The following is a 16007-nucleotide window of genomic DNA, read 5'->3' on the forward strand; positions in this document are numbered from 1 at the left end:
GGAGAAGTTCTCCAACGGCCAGGCCATGCGATGGATGCCATGCAGTGCAAAGCGTGGTTTACTGCCATTCTGATGCTAAGTGTCTCTGTGTGTCACGTGATAAACAGGTTCATTCTGCTAATCAAGTGGCTGAGCGTGCGCATGTATGTGAGGTATGCAAGAGTGCATCCACAGTATTGACATGCTGTGCAGATGCACCAGCACTCTGTACCACCTGTGATGCAAAGTTGCACTCTGCAAATACACTATCTCAGAGACACCAGCGAGTGCCTGTGCTGCCACTTCCAGCTGCTGCTATTCAAACCACCTCCAGTTTTGATGAGGGAAAAGCTTTTGTCATTACCCATGGTATCAAGGAGGAAGAAGAGGAAGTGGATTCTTGGCTCCTGCTCACAGAGGATTCTGATTATAGCAATTGTACCAACTCCACCGCCACTGCAAACAACAATAGAAACAAGAAAATGGGTTTTGGTGATGTAGATCAATATTTTGACCTTAGTGGATATAATCCATACTATCACAGCAACATCACCAGAAACCCAGAGGAGCAGTACATGCAAGAGCAACAGCAGATACAGAGAAGGTATCTAGAGAAGGAATGGAACGAGTGTGCAGTACCTTCACAGCTCACCATGGTATATGAGCAGCAGCAGAGTGTTTATGGAATTGGAGGGGCAAAAAACGCTGTGTCAGTCACCAGCAGCGTAAGTAATCAATTTCTATATTAATCATGAACTGATCTTATCTTAAGCACCATCGGCTCAGGTTGATCTATTTATCTTCTGAATAAACATCCAAATTGATTGAATCAATACCTTGTAAAACTTCACTGTGGGTGCAAAAGAATGCAACTCATCTGTATTCTATATTTCTATTTTGCATTAGCTTGCCTCTTAAGTTTATCTTTCTTGCTTTTAAATCTTTCAGACAAATAATTCCCTCCAGTTATCTCCCTACATTAGGATCCAAACAAGAACTAATAGTGTGTTTGCAGTTCTCCTAGGTTCTGACAAAGCCCATTAATCATGTACAAGTTCTCAACTCTGTGATATACAACATTTTAGTTATAGAGTATAAAAAGTCAAAACAATTGGATCCCTGATCAATATTATTGCATGGTATTTATCTGCATTTTATCATTCACGTATTCAGTAACTATTTGCCAATTTTATCTCAGATATCTCTTTCATCAATGGAGGCGGGTATAGTACCAGACAATACCATAGCAGGTATATCAAACCTCAATATTCTAACAACTGGTGGGGTGGACCTATTACCAGTCCGCTCGTTTCAGATGCCAGTGCATTTGAGCCCCAGGGACAGAGCAGCCAGGATCCTCAGGTACAAGGAGAAAAGGCAGGCAAGAAATTTTAATAAGACCATAAGGTACGCAACAAGAAAAGCATATGCTCAAGCACGGCCCCGGATCAAGGGTCGCTTCACCAAAATATCAGATGTAGAGCTTAAAGTGGATCTGATGTCCTCACCACCAGATCTACCCAACAGTAGCTATGGTACCGTTCCATGGTTCTGATATAACAAGAGGAAATACTATGTTCCATTTACAATCTGATAGGGTCAGCAATCATATGGTTTGCTGTGAGTGACCAGAAGCTCTAGGATATAATGAACAGTCCTTTTTTTTGGCAAACTGCTTATTTCATTGTCTTGCACTAAAGCATGGCTATTTATAGAAGGCGTTTAAAAATGCCTTTAAAAGTCATCAAAATGCCTTTAAAAACCTTTTTAGGCGTATTTAAAAATGCCGGCTATAAACTGGACTCAAAAGGTCCTTTGAGGCATTTTTTCAAAACGCCTTCCAATATCAATATATAAAGGCATTTCAGATGACTACACTTTTAATTTGTAAGTTCACTTGAAATATTCTACTGTTAGAGCATGCTCTGATAACAAAGGTGAATGGTAAAATGTATAGGGTAAGTGTACCAGCATTTCAGATGACTAGCAATAGAAGCTAGAACCATGCCAGCACTCAACTGAAAGTAAGATATCATATTCTGAATGCCATAGACTGATGATCAATCAAAACAATTAAAAAAGACTCATGGGCATAACCTATAATATGCTTCTGTGCTATCTTTCGTAAAAGTGAACATGAATTTTAGCTTAGAGAAGGTAGCATAAATTGCAATATTCTTATTGTTTCAAATAACTTTATGAGAAGTTAGCATTGATTTCAGTATTGAAAGGGCGAACTGGCCAAGGTAGAGGCAGACATGCGCACTGCTAATGTTTTCCATTAAGTTGTGTGTGTGCTATACAATGTAACCTAATTTTACATCAATAGATAATTCCCAAGTGACATCTATCGATGATGCTCACCTAGAGAAGGGCACTAATGTATTGTTACTTATCAGAACCAATACAAAAGGAAAACAGCATAATGATCTGATACTGCAGTACAGCATGATCCTTTTCACCTTCTCAATCCATCCATGTGTTCCTTTTCACCTTTGGAACTTATGCAGCTCAATCAATCCCCATGATCCTTATCATCTTCCAGACTTTACACAGCTCAATCAATCCTCATGTTCCTCTTCACCTTCAGAATCTACATGAGGGTGGGTAACAGTGAGTCTAATGATACATAAATAAATCTGATTCTTATAGTACATGTTAGTCTTTTAGCAAGTGATAGATAATGCATGAGCCACAAGACAAATACATGCATGGCTGGAATACTAAGAGCTGATGGTATATTCAACTGTAACCAGAATTTAACTCCAAAAAATGTTTTATCCAATTTCAGCCCCATATAATAACCGAAGAATCTAAGGAAAAGGAGAACCTACCAGATCGTATATCATCCCCAACGTGTCCTCTAGACTGTATTTGCTTCACAAGCATCCGATACATTAAAACCCACCAATATATGTGTAGAACAAGTAGCGAGAAGAGAAGACTGTTGAATACATAGTAGTATATTGGCCCGTCAACTTTATGCTTCTCCTTGTCTAGAGTCAGAACAACTTCATAGCTGAAATTTAAGAATAAGTGCATAGTTTTATTATACCGAGCCCCTAAAGTATACAGACCCATGCATTAGTTACTCATCTTTACCTCGTGCTCCAGAGAATCCAGAATGGGTAATATATAAGGCGAAGGAGTACCCAAGAACTGACGAAAACAAGAAATGAAACATCTGCAAACAACTCGTGGCCACTATACTTGGAAATTTTTCCAAGCTCCAGGAACACATCAGTTGCATCATGAATGGCAAGGACAACTGAACCCACCCGAGCAAATCTGTTTAAAAAAAACATTTTCAGATGATGTTATTTTTAAAATGCAGCTGCCAGTATAAAGAAATATTCACAAACCGTCAGTGACTAAGTATTTGTTGAGAAGAAAGGTGTATGAGAATGCAACTTGACTTGGATTCAAAGATAAATAAAACAAAAATCCAGATAGCCAGTGTACCTGAATATGTAAGACAGTGCTATCAGACAAACAGTTGCTACATGATGAGTCATTGAAATACCGAAGTCTGAGCGCCTTGTTTCCCAAAACAAAAGGGCAAATATCGAGTATGTGTAAAAACCAGCAACATACATATAGACCGCCTTGAGTTTAAATCTGGGAAATAAAATAAGATTTGGTATAACTTGGTACAAATAAAATAATAAAAGGTGGCCAAAGAAGATCTTGCTCCCTCGAAAACGAGAAGATGTCTTACATACTTTATTTTTTGATCTGGCCAGATCTGATCACCTGGTCCAACCCAGAAATTTCTTGTGGTTGTGAACCAAGGCTCGTTGTATGTCACAGACAATGCCAATAGCTCCCCAGAAAGGAAATAAATGCATTTCCAAGCTGATTCTTTAAATTTCCTGATCTTTCTCTTGCCTGCGTATGTAGTAGGACCAAGCTTCTCATCCTCCTTGAAAATCAATTTCCTGGCTAACCACTACACAAAATGCTGGATGTCAGGGCTAATGCATATCCCTACCTTTAGGAAAAAGAGAATTAGTTAATCTAGAAGATGCCAAACAACTCCCATTCATTCCCATCAAGGTACAGCCACAGCTCACAAGTAATCCTCCTTTACATTCGCTTGAACAACAAGAAACAGAAAGCAGCCAAGTGTGAAATTGCGTAGATGCAACTACTTAATAAACAATTGGCATGCCTCTCAGAAGCCTAGTGTGCCGGTGCCTCTGAAAATTTTCTGCCTAATAGGCGCCTCCATAAGGAACTAAGGATAATCACTCAGATCAACATATACTTGATGATTAAGTTAAATAGGAATTTAGGTTTTGCTACTCCATGTCTCAATAGCATGTAACTTCACGAGTTACATGTTAGTGAGATAAATAGTACTAGCAAATCCTGAAATGACAATGGATTGATTAACAAATCCTCTGGATTTCCACCCGTGTTAATCATGAGCACGCAAGCGCCTGCTCACAATCCATAGTTCGTCGAAAACTCGACTCCCTTTCTTCGTACTCTATGGAATAACTGGCTCAAGCATCGCTGACAATGATAGGTAAAACAAACAAGAAATGCTGTAAAAATGAGCGGGAAAAACTACAACCTCGAATACGAAGCGGTCGAGGAAGAAACGGACGACGAGGAAGAAGACGACGAAAAAGGGAATGGCTGCGAAGTCTGGGTATGCGGGGTAGCTCTCCGCCTCCCAGTCGATCAGCGGGGGTGAGAAGGCCATCGCCGCTCGCCGGAGGGAGCCGCAGAGAGGAGCGAAGCGAAGACTTTCCTGGTGCGATTCGACGGTTCTTCACTTTTGGTCGAGTGGCGGCTGAAGGGTACTTTAATATACGAGACGGGAGAACTGAACCGGACCCTTCCTGTGGCTTTCGCCTTTCTGTGACCAAGTAAGATTTGCCAGCTGACTTGAAATTAGAATAGTTGACCCATTCTAGAAGTTTGAAACGATGAATGCGATTATTATGCTTATTACCACATAGCATAGCAGAATTATCATGATAATTTAATAATAATATATAGTATACATTCCAAATAAAGGTATTTCGTTTAGTTAGATTCCATTTGGTTTGAGGACAATAAAGAATAGGATAGATTTAACTTATTTTTTCTAGGACGAAGACGTTATTTGCATTTCGTTCAGAGGATAGAAACATCTCTATTTTGCATTTGGTATGAGGATGGAGAAGGAGAAAAATAAAATAAAATTTAGGTCCGTTATACAATCATTAAGTGAGCCCTAAATGGTAGCCTTGTGAGTCGTCTTCTTCGTTTCCCACTAAAGAAATATAACTTTTATAAAGCAAAATATCATTATCTACTTCTTTTGACATGCAAGACGTCCATCTCAATAGTCCACTATCAATCCCACTATCTATTGTTGATATTTGGTAACGCAATAAGGAAATGATCCGCAAGCGCACGGATATCGGTGAGCATTTCACCCGGGAGGTTATCCAGAGTTATCGTATTTATATTTTTACCACTGGGAGAAAGGGTGCATCTGACTTAAATCTATTGTTACTATCTCTTTAGGCACAAAGAATGTCTTTCGATGTGAGTGATAAATAGAGAAGACTGCAACCGTAGTCTCCTTCTAACCTTGGTAAGGATGATCTATTGTTCTAATGGGAAGGCTAACGGAATCTAGACACCACAAAGGATGTTCAACCCGCACCTATAAACCCTATCCTTCCTGCTAACGAGATGTGATCTGCAAAGGTAACTCGGAATTGTCACGTTCCTCACTACTACCACGGTCCAGCTAGTCAGGGAATATCTATGAGTACCCCAGCCTAAACACCACGTTTACGCCAGCGATGATTACTCTAAACTCTACGCGAAGAGATTAAAGTAAACTCATAAACAATAAGAACAATAAAACTAGAATTTAGAAGTCGAAATACTGAAGAATCCTAGGAGCAAGCTTCGGGTTAGGAGAACTTGATCCCGCAGGTACAAGCTTGGAGTAGACACCGACAGGCCGGGCTTCCTCCAATCAACACCTCCACTCTATCTCTCTCAATCTAGTAGAAACTAGAAGATCTATTTCTACTTTATATTGGTTGCTAAGCCTAAAAAGAAATATTATTTAGAGAAGAGGTTTTCCTTCGAGGGCACCCCTCAATCTCTATGATAATTTCTTCATGTCTTCTCTAGGGGCCAGGGAGGTCTCCTTATATAGTCCTCCCCTTCTATGCGTTTTTGGGTCGATAGGCGAGGTGGTACTATGTTTTTCTTGATCCAATAGGTCGGTGGAATATCCCGAGCGAAGAGAGTCCTGATCTGGCTCCAGCAGGGGGCGGGCGCCCAGGTCACCAGGGCGGGCGCCCTGGGCCTGGCCCCGTTTCGCCTCCGCTTCGGTCTCGTGGCTTCTGGAGTCTTCTAGATGATAGAAAATTGCGCGGTGCGTTGATATCTCTATGTAATCCCGACATGTGGGCCTTTCTTCCGTATTTCCTGATAACCCCCTCCAGAAATAGACAAACACCAAAACTCGTGGAATTCTGTCAGATAAAACCCTAAGTCTAGATGTTGATTTCATTTGGATCCTTTTCTTTGTTTATTTGATAATTAAATTTGATACTTAAGGACCGTCAACAAACTCCTCCAAGCTTACCTCTTGCTCGTCCCTGAGCAAGGATAGACTCAGCAATGGATTAGAAGTTGTTGCAATATCTTTAAAAATTGACGGTACACATGCTTTTTAAATAAGATCTCATCTCTGAGTTAGAGTAAACTGTCAAGACTTAAAACTTACTTTACCTTCACCATGGGACTTGTAACCGTCACTTCTGTCTTGAGAGGTTAAAAGATAGAACAGTCTAGCCAAGTGCCATGTCTCTTATTCTTGATCAGCTATAGCTCTGGGGTTTTTTGCAGATTTTCAAATAAAACTCAGAGATTCCTTGTATGACTCTCTCATATCTCTCTTTTGTGTTATTTCTGGATCCTTACCAAGGCATTGATGGTATATGCCTTCTCTCAAGATATGTGGTATTTATGGTATAAGGCATAGTGACATTGCCTTCTCTCTCACCCTACTCTAATAAGGCTTGATATCTGGAGCTCATAGGTGGGAGACAGCTAATACATACTTACAAGACATTTATTGCATAGTCAAACCATAGATCCAGAGAAACAAATCAATAAGCCAAATCAAGATGTGCATGTGTGGCGAATGAATGGTGTATGGTGATGATGGTAATAACAATGGTGAAAGTCTAATTCTACTTTTGCTCTTTTGAGAGGTTATGTACCTTCCTTGCTTTTTGAAACTTTATGAGGAGAATGAGATGCTCTTCTTTTTCTTTCCTCTCAGGTGGGTATCTTGCACCCCTAATTCTACTGTCGGACACTTGTCCATTTTTACCTCTCGTCTCACTTTTTCTTTCTTTCGAGGTTCCGGGCACTTGCCCCTTTTTATTTCCTCGTTTATATATTTTTTTTCTTCTCTTTTCTTTCTCTTTTTTTCAGAGCACTCATCTCTTGAGATAATATAGCAAGTGGTAGTAACCAAAATATTTGGAGCATTTATTTCACAGGGAATAACAGGGATAGGAAAATGTTTTTTGACTATTCTCTCCCGGATTAGGAGTAGAATATTTTCGGGTGATTCTGGAGATGGAAATAGATGGATATATGTGGATGGTACTTCCGGAGTAGAAGTAGCATATATGAGTGAACGTGCAAGTGAATCTTGATTTAACCACATGACAAGCTCCTAAGGGTCTACACAGCTTGACCACACTCAATGCTCATAAGCAGTAAAAAGTAAATGTTTGGCTCAAAGTCTAATAAGCATGTATATATGGCTGTGGTAGGATTTTAAACTCTCATCATACAGGAACTCATCATGCAATATTTTAAAGATTTTTCAAGATAAAATTTTTCAGAATTCTAGCATCTCTAGGAACAGATAAATAGCAGCTCAACCTTCCCATATCATATCCGTTAACAACTTAGATTTCAGATCAAGTTTTCATCCCACAAGTTTAGATCTAGAGCAAGCTTTAAATTATAACAGTTATGTCTAAACTTGAGAGGGAACTTCAAAATTGCAAATTAGGCAGAGCAACTATTCATCATATCCATGCTAGAGTTTTATTATTAAGATTCAGATTAGCATAGCCACTTTATTTATTTATTAAACATACTAAGCAAAAGATATATATAAGCACAAAATCTTTATTTGGTTTTTCATAGTTTATGTATTTTAATATTCTAACATAATATAAGTATAAAGATAGGTAGAAATACTTAGCGAGAATAATGGGGGTGCTCTCCCCCAAGCTGAATTTTGACGTAATTTTTCTTGATGTAGCTAGCAGGTGGCAGAGGTGTATTTGAAAGTTAGCAGCATTTTGACAGCGATTAGAATGTCCTCCGTCTGCTAGTCTTCTTGATTCTTAAATTCTGTGGAGCTCAAATAGACAACAAAGCTTGTGGAACTAATTAAGTGTTAGCATAAATATCTAGCCTTCATCATGTTGAGCTTCCTTAATTATTTATTTAGCAGGATCATACACTTATTATTATATATATATATATATTTTTTATATATTTTTATTGTAAGATGAAAACTTATTTATTTTATTTTTATGCCACCACAGTGAATGTATTTATGGGTTTTATGCCATGAGCATACTCACATGGGGCTTACTATTTTTTAACATTTTTATTTTCTTATCAAGATAGCATGAACCTGATTAACTAAGCAAATTATAATTGAATAATTGAAAGGAAAGGGTAACTACCAACTTTACCTCTTGGCAAGGCGTTCGGTATTTTTAAGTCCTCCGAACGGGACTCTCTGTTTTCTCAGTCGTCCTGGGATTCGCTAGGTGGCGTAGTCGGTGATTCCGGCGGCGCCTCTCTTCGTGTATAACTATCTTCTCCCTCCACACCTGACTCGGTGCTATGGTCTCCTCAGGACAGTTCTGTTCAAGCTGTATGTCTTCAGTCTTTATCACTTTTCCTTCGTAGTCTACCCATCCGTTCTTGATGATTTTCCTCCTCTGGTTGCGGTTGCATCGTCTTCTTGTCCTGACCTGCTTAGAGTCTTCAACTATATAGTTAGAATCATTAAAGTAGTGGCGTACCTTCTCAAAGGGGAAGTACATGTGGACTTCTCCGGTTCCAATGTAGATGATTGCTTTGATAGTGTTGAGGAACAGTCTTCCAAGGATGGTGGGTGGATCATACTCGTCTTCTCTCATGTCAATGACCTGAAAATCATCTGGAGCTGAATATATTGGTTGTAGGGGCATGGTTCCATGCATGAGCTGATAAGTGACTGCGGCCAGTATGTTGTCGTCAGATCCGGTGTCGTAGAGTGTCTTCTGAAAAGAGTATCCATTGATTGCGCACTTGCTGCTTGGAACACCATGGTCGTCCTTCTTGATCAAGAAAGGTGACTTGAGTCGACGATGTTGACCTCTTCCGACAAGGATCCAATGTTTTTAAGTCTTCTGGACAAGACTTTCGACCATCTTCATCCTTTAGGTGCATCATTTGATTAGGTGTGGACCTTGACGTCTGCACCTCTTGATACAGTGTCACCCATGTTCTTCTTTGCCCAACAGCTCGAAGTATGGTGTTGGCAATATCCTGCTCAGTGTGTTTGTGCCCATAGATCCAGGTCCTTCACTTGGTGGAGTCTGAGAGTTGTAAAACTCCTGTATGTTTTGCTTGAAGTGTACCTGTTCATAGAGACAAGGCAGAGATCAAGTGCATGGGCTCTGTTGGTGGAAAACACCAACAGAACCAAAAGTGTATTTGTTCTTCTCTAACCTTAAGCATAGTGAGCAAGACAAAGTTGATGGATAATAAGATCATGAGTGTAGTATTTGAAACATTTGTCAGATCAGATGGCTCAACCTAATGGAAAGATAATATATCTATATTTATGTTTTGTTTATATCTTCCAAATATTGAATGTGCAACATATTAGCTTATATGTTTAGGAGCGTGGGATCACGAAGGTAGTACTAAGAACAAAGATAAAAGGACTAAACATGTTGAATTAATTGAGTTGGTTAATCTGGAGTTATAAATCATACATGTTTGTCTCTTTATTTATGTGAATGCTAGAACCAAGGAGAAGCTTATAAAAGCGATAGTCAAGTACCTTAAGGTGTTACCTTACTTGAAGAGTGACGGTACAGTATCACCTTGTGGAAGCTTTCCTTTCTTAGCGGTTGTGCATCGTGTTTGTGGCACCCTCCATGAATCATCTCTTATGAGCCACGTCTTTCTTGTGCAAATTGTTAAACTTCATGTGTCACTTTCTTCATCTCCAATGCGAGTTTATCTCAGGACTTCCCAGGTTGATATTGAAAGTTTTCCTACAGGGGTTAGTCCAACAAAATATCCCATATCTACTATAGCATACTATCGGCTTAAAAATCAACCTAGACACCATGTCTAATTTGATTTAGAGGGCATTTTAACCTAAGCACCATGCTTAATTAAAATCCCTTGGAAGTAAGATCATCATTCCTAAACTAAGCACCATGCTTAATTAAGAGATAAATGAAACTATTCCAAACCTAGACATATACTAAAGTAAATAAAGGTAGCATGAGAGCATTTATAGAGATCTACTTAAGTGGAGATGAAGTAGTGTAATTAGTATTTAACAAATTGAGTATGTCCCAAAGGTAAGGACAACCAACGTAGCAACATGGCAAAAGATGTTTTTATGTAAAGTACTCCCCCAAGCTTGAATTTTACAAAATTCAAGTTTAGATGAATTTAATTCAATGTTGTGTGATGGTTGGTTGGACATACCCTGTGCTTGTCATTCATCCGATCTTCTTGCTCCAATCCTGGAAAGGTTAGTGACAAGAATACGCGAAGGAATATTTCTACAATTATCTTTATATGCTCAATACACAAGGCAATGTTGCAAATAATTAGAAGTTCATGTTATGATCTGATAAGTGCTTGTTTTAGGACACTAAGCTTGTCCTTGGGAAACCATCAAGTTATGTTGGTGAAGTGGTTTCCCCTCCAACACCTACCTATATCAAGATCAACTCAACGAGATCTGCAATATTTATTATAGACATATACATCGACAACCGCCCTTTTAAAGTTTTTATAAATGAAGAGGAAGAGGGGGTTGGAGATTAATGTGGTAAGGATGGAGAGACAAATTGATTGGAGAGATGTTTTATATGAGCAAGGACTGGGTGAGGTATTTATGAAATAACTTCCATGTTCACTGTTATTTCTCTCATTCTTAAACTCCAAGGATGATTCTTCATGAATGCTTAAAATTCCTCTAGGATTGTCTCTCAAGTTTGTTTTATCTATCCATTCAATGGTGATAGCACATGGATTTTTAATGCCCTCTAGCCATTGATGTTGCTCTTCTCGATCCTCCTTCTTATGCATAGGATGTCTAGAGAGATTCATAGGATTATCGGGAGGTTCAAGAGAAAAAGCATAGTAGAAATCATTAAGCTCAAGGATGGGTTGGATAGCCAAATTATGGGATTGAAATGTTTGGAAATCGGCTATTGAAACTTCCTCTCCTTGTATGGGAGATGATTCCTTCTCTATCTCTAAGATTTTTCTATGAAAACTAGTGCAAGAAGGATGTCTACGAATGAAGACATACCTTCCTTTACTAATAGATAAAGAAAGAAAGACACTACCAAAGGTTATATGATTAAGACTAATGTGAAAATATCTAGGAAAAACATGGTCTTGTAGGGCTAGGTCTAAACCAGAATTTATAGAAAGATTAAAAGATTCTCTAGGTGTAGCTAAAAGTGCATTATCTTTTTGATTAAAAGGTAGGACCTCAGCTATAGAAAAGGGTTGGTTTTGACCTATTGCAATCAACTCCGGACACAGATCATAATTAGGGGCAGGACGTGTTGACTCTCATGGTCTATGGCTGGTCTCCGAAGGTGCAAAGAATTTAATAATAGGTATGGAATTTGAGTTATCCATAAAGATAAAAAGATAAAAGAATAAAAGTATAATACAAGATAATAGCAAGACTCAAAGTTATCTCAGCAAACCGTCTTTCTCCCCGGTAACGGCGCCAGAAATGATTGTTGATATTTGGTAACGCAATAAGGAAATGATCCGCAAGCGCACGGATATCGGTGAGCATTTCACCCGGGAGGTTATCCAGAGTTATCGTATTTATATTTTTACCACTGGGAGAAAGGGTGCATCTGACTAACCAAATCTATTGCTACTATCCTTTAGGCACAAAGAATGTCTTTCGATGTGAGTGATAAATAGAGAAGACTGCAACCGTAGTCTCCTTCTAACCTTGGTAAGGATGATCTACTGTTCTAATGGGGAGGCTAACGGAATCTAGACACCACAAAGGATGTTCAACCCGCACCTATAAACCCTATCCTTCCTGCTAACGAGATGTGATCTGCAAAGGTAACTCGGAATTGTCACGTTCCTCACTACTACCACGGTACAGCTAGTCAGGGAATATCTATGAGTACCCCAGCCTAAACACCACGTTTACGCCAGCAATGATTACTCTAAACTCTACGCGAAGAGATTAAAGTAAACTCATAAACCATAAGAACAATAAAACAAGAACTTACTAGAATTTAGAAGTCGAAATACTGAAGAATCCTAGGAGCAAGCTTCGGGTTAGGAGAACTTGATCCCGCAGGTACAAGCTTGGAGTAGACACCGACAGGCCGGGCTTCCTCCAATCAACACCTCCACTCTATCTCTCTCAATCTAGTAGAAACTAGAAGATCTATTTCTACTTTACATTGGTTGCTAAGCCTAAAAAGAAATATTATTTAGAGAAGAGGTTTTCCTTCGAGGGCACCCCTCAATCTCTATGATAATTTCTTCATGTCTTCTCCAGGGGCCAGGGAGGTCTCCTTATATAGTCCTCCCCTTCTATGCGTTTTTGGGTCGATAGGCGAGGTGGTACTATGTTTTTCTTGATCCAATAGGTCGGTGGAATATCCCGAGCGAAGAGAGTCCTGATCTGGCTCCAGCAGGGGGCGGGCGCCCAGGTCACCAGGGCGGGCGCCCTGGGCCTGGCCCCGTTTCGCCTCCGCTTCGGTCTCGTGGCTTCTGGAGTCTTCTAGATGATAGAAAATTGCGCGGTGCGTTGATATCTCTATGTAATCCCGACATGTGGGCCTTTCTTCCGTATTTCCTGATAACCCCCTCCAGAAATAGACAAACACCAAAACTCGTGGAATTCTGTCAGATAAAACCCTAAGTCTAGATGTTGATTTCATTTGGATCCTTTTCTTTGTTTATTTGATAATTAAATTTGATACTTAAGGACCGTCAACATCTATTTCTCTTAAAATACCAAATGTCAACCTCAGCAATCCACTCTCATTTGTCACTATTAATTTCTCTTGAAATGCAAGGTATCTACCTCAGCATTTTACTATCATTTGTATTAAAATTTACCAGCACAAAAATTACGATATCCGTATCAACGAGACACATCATCCACTATGAATATAATCTCCACGATTATGCTGCTAAAATAATTATATATTTATATTCTTCCATACCCGCGGCAACACGTAGGGGATCCTCCTAGTTCTTTAAGCTTTACAACACTTTAGCTCATTTTTAAGATTTTATAAAGCTCTAACATGAGGTGGGCTAAAGTTTAGACTAACTTTAGACCAGACATTAGACATGATCCAAACAAATTCTAAATCAGCATCCCAACTAATACCCCTATATTCACTAGCTATTCCTAGCCTTGGCATCGCTTATTGCTTGAAGCCTGGCTTGGCATGTTAGTCACCATCGCTCCCACACGATGTGGCTGCCGTAGCTGCACATACCATCGGTCCCGAACTCCCGATCCTTTCCCTGGCTGCATATTGCCACACTCATCTAGGCACCGCTCTAGTGTGTCCACAGGCCACAAATCGCTCTTTGTTAGAGGCTCAACCCCAACCTTGTCACATGGTTGCCCCCGCATCCTACCAGTGCTTAGAACATGAGAAGCCATAGACAAAGAGGAACATCGTCACGAATAGATGAGCATGTACCTCTATTCTTGAGGGATAGATGTATCTTTAAATCTAGAGGAATATTTTTCTTTGGAGACGTATCCTTGAACCGAACACCAAGATGAAGTGAGATATCCCACTTTATCTCTATATCCCAACCTCAAACCAAATGGACCCTTAAGTCACATGATGGAACTTACCAACTTAAATTTTCAGGGGCATTTATTGTCAAGTGAGTTTACCTAGCATTACCATCTTGAGAAACAGAAACATTACTATATAAAGAGAGTGAAATCGACTCGCACGTGTAAACAAGACATAGCTTACTAACGCCGATTACAAGGGCAAGACAAATATTTACTAGCGTAAACTAGAAGTAACAAGGATAAGTCATTTCGATCACATGTCTACCTCTAAATCATTGCTGAGTAGAGCGGGGCAAACTTTGATTGAGTATTCAAATAGCATCTACACATCCGAGCCACTACGAGTACTTGTATTAATGGTAGTTATTTATTTAATATGCTTGTTTTTTTAAAGTCAAACATGTTTTTTGATAGAACAAGGTGTCTATGATAACTTGTCGGTTTCAAAATCAATGACTATGTTTTTATTTTTATAAAATAGCATATTTAATGTTGTTTTGCTATTGCGTTATTTGTTTTTTCTAGTGATTGTCTACACTTAATTTGATAAAATAGCATGTTTAATGTTGTTTTGCTACTACATCATTTGTCTTTCTAGTGATTATCTACACATAATGACTATATATAAAGAAAAAAGACCTTTAGCCTCTTTATACAATTTTTTGTCACTGATGTAAGAAGGGGCTGAAGCAATTTTTGTCAGTGATCTAAGAAGGGGCTGAAGCTACCTCAAGGTAGAAGAAGTCCTCTCTAAATATTTTTCTAGATTTGTCTCTGCACAAGCTTTCTTGTTAGTTTTTTGCAAGACACTGAGGCTACCTTGTGCTTCTAAAGTGGGCGACGAGTTCTCTCGTGTGTGGCTTGCTATGAAGCGACAAGACCACATCAAGTTCGGATTAGGCTATGGTGGCAAACTCTCATGCAAATGTTGTTGACAATAACATTGTGCAAGCTCAACAAACATCTCCACCCTACATTCCTAGACACCGATATAGCAAAATCAATTTGTTCATTATAAACAGTGGCAAGTTACATTGTCATGTTAAATTTAGGGGGTGTTTAGTTCCTCTCATATTCCAAAAAAATTGAGTTTTGGTTCATTATTTTACAAAATGGAACTAACATCATGCAATTTTTTTGGCAAAAAATGGTTATTCTCCATTTTGGATTTTAGCTTCAAGAGGGAAAAAACCCAAAAAGCCTCATGATGGCAAAAAATTCTGTATTTTTGATAGAACTAAACATGACCCTGAAAATTTTGGTATTTTGCATTCCACCATTCCAAAGTACTTGGCACATCCTCTTAGTTATGAATGTTTAAGGAAGATATATAAACTGAGTTGACTGGACTAGCAGTTGATATGAGAATGAATGTTCCATCAATTAGTTATGAATGTTTATGAAAGATATATAAGCTGATTTGATTGGACTAACTATTGATATGAGAATGAATGTTCCATCAAAAAAAGATATGAGAACGAATGTTTAAGTTTCTTTTAACTATCCATGGTTGTTATAACCATACCATAGTTTTATTTATGCCTTGAACCTTTGATGTATAGGCATAGTTTACTAATGTCTAGTGCACATATATGAAACTACTGAACAACACCTCTGGCTAGTTAAATAAATAAACTTTTTAAAATTGGTTGTATATGTTAGATGTATTATGGGATACAATATATTTAATATATCAAATAATTCTATGACAGTATAGATAACGTGCATATGATGGTTTAATACCATAATGAAGTTATGATGGGAGATGAGATGAACATGCATGCATGTCGTGCTTTACCTAGGATGTTTTGCCATTTAAGTCAAGTAAGTGCAGGAGTTTCGATTATTAATATTGGTTGAAAGGGGTCTTGGAAGGTGTAGGAGTTTTCAATTCTAATGACATAAG

At 38.8% G+C, this 16007-nt stretch overlaps 1 protein-coding gene across 1 annotated transcript; it reads right to left on the reverse strand.

Moving 5' to 3' along the window:
• Positions 2227-4785, reverse strand: LOC8077702 (ASC1-like protein 2). The gene is made up of 6 exons (XM_002454302.2): positions 4559-4785; positions 3702-3928; positions 3442-3597; positions 3082-3267; positions 2814-2998; positions 2227-2572 (listed from the first exon to the last, which is right to left on the reverse strand). Exons 1-6 carry the CDS (start codon positions 4688-4690, stop codon positions 2541-2543), a joined length of 918 nt encoding a protein of 305 aa, XP_002454347.1. The 5' UTR covers positions 4691-4785; the 3' UTR covers positions 2227-2540.

This window comes from Sorghum bicolor, chromosome 4 (genome assembly GCF_000003195.3).
Source record: "Sorghum bicolor cultivar BTx623 chromosome 4, Sorghum_bicolor_NCBIv3, whole genome shotgun sequence".
In the NCBI taxonomy this organism is placed as follows: domain Eukaryota; kingdom Viridiplantae; phylum Streptophyta; class Magnoliopsida; order Poales; family Poaceae; genus Sorghum; species Sorghum bicolor.

Bases quoted from the DNA above. Each gene is read 5' to 3' on its own strand.
- LOC8077702 (XM_002454302.2), bottom strand. From the start codon at position 4,690: ATGGCCTTCTCACCCCCGCTGATCGACTGGGAGGCGGAGAGCTACCCC. The intron at 3,268-3,441 runs GTACACTGGCTA...TTTTTTAAACAG, and splicing joins GCACTGTCTTACATATTCAG to ATTTGCTCGGGTGGGTTCAG. The intron at 2,573-2,813 runs GTAGGTTCTCCT...ACCCTCATGTAG, and splicing joins TGGGGATGATATACGATCTG to ATTCTGAAGGTGAAGAGGAA.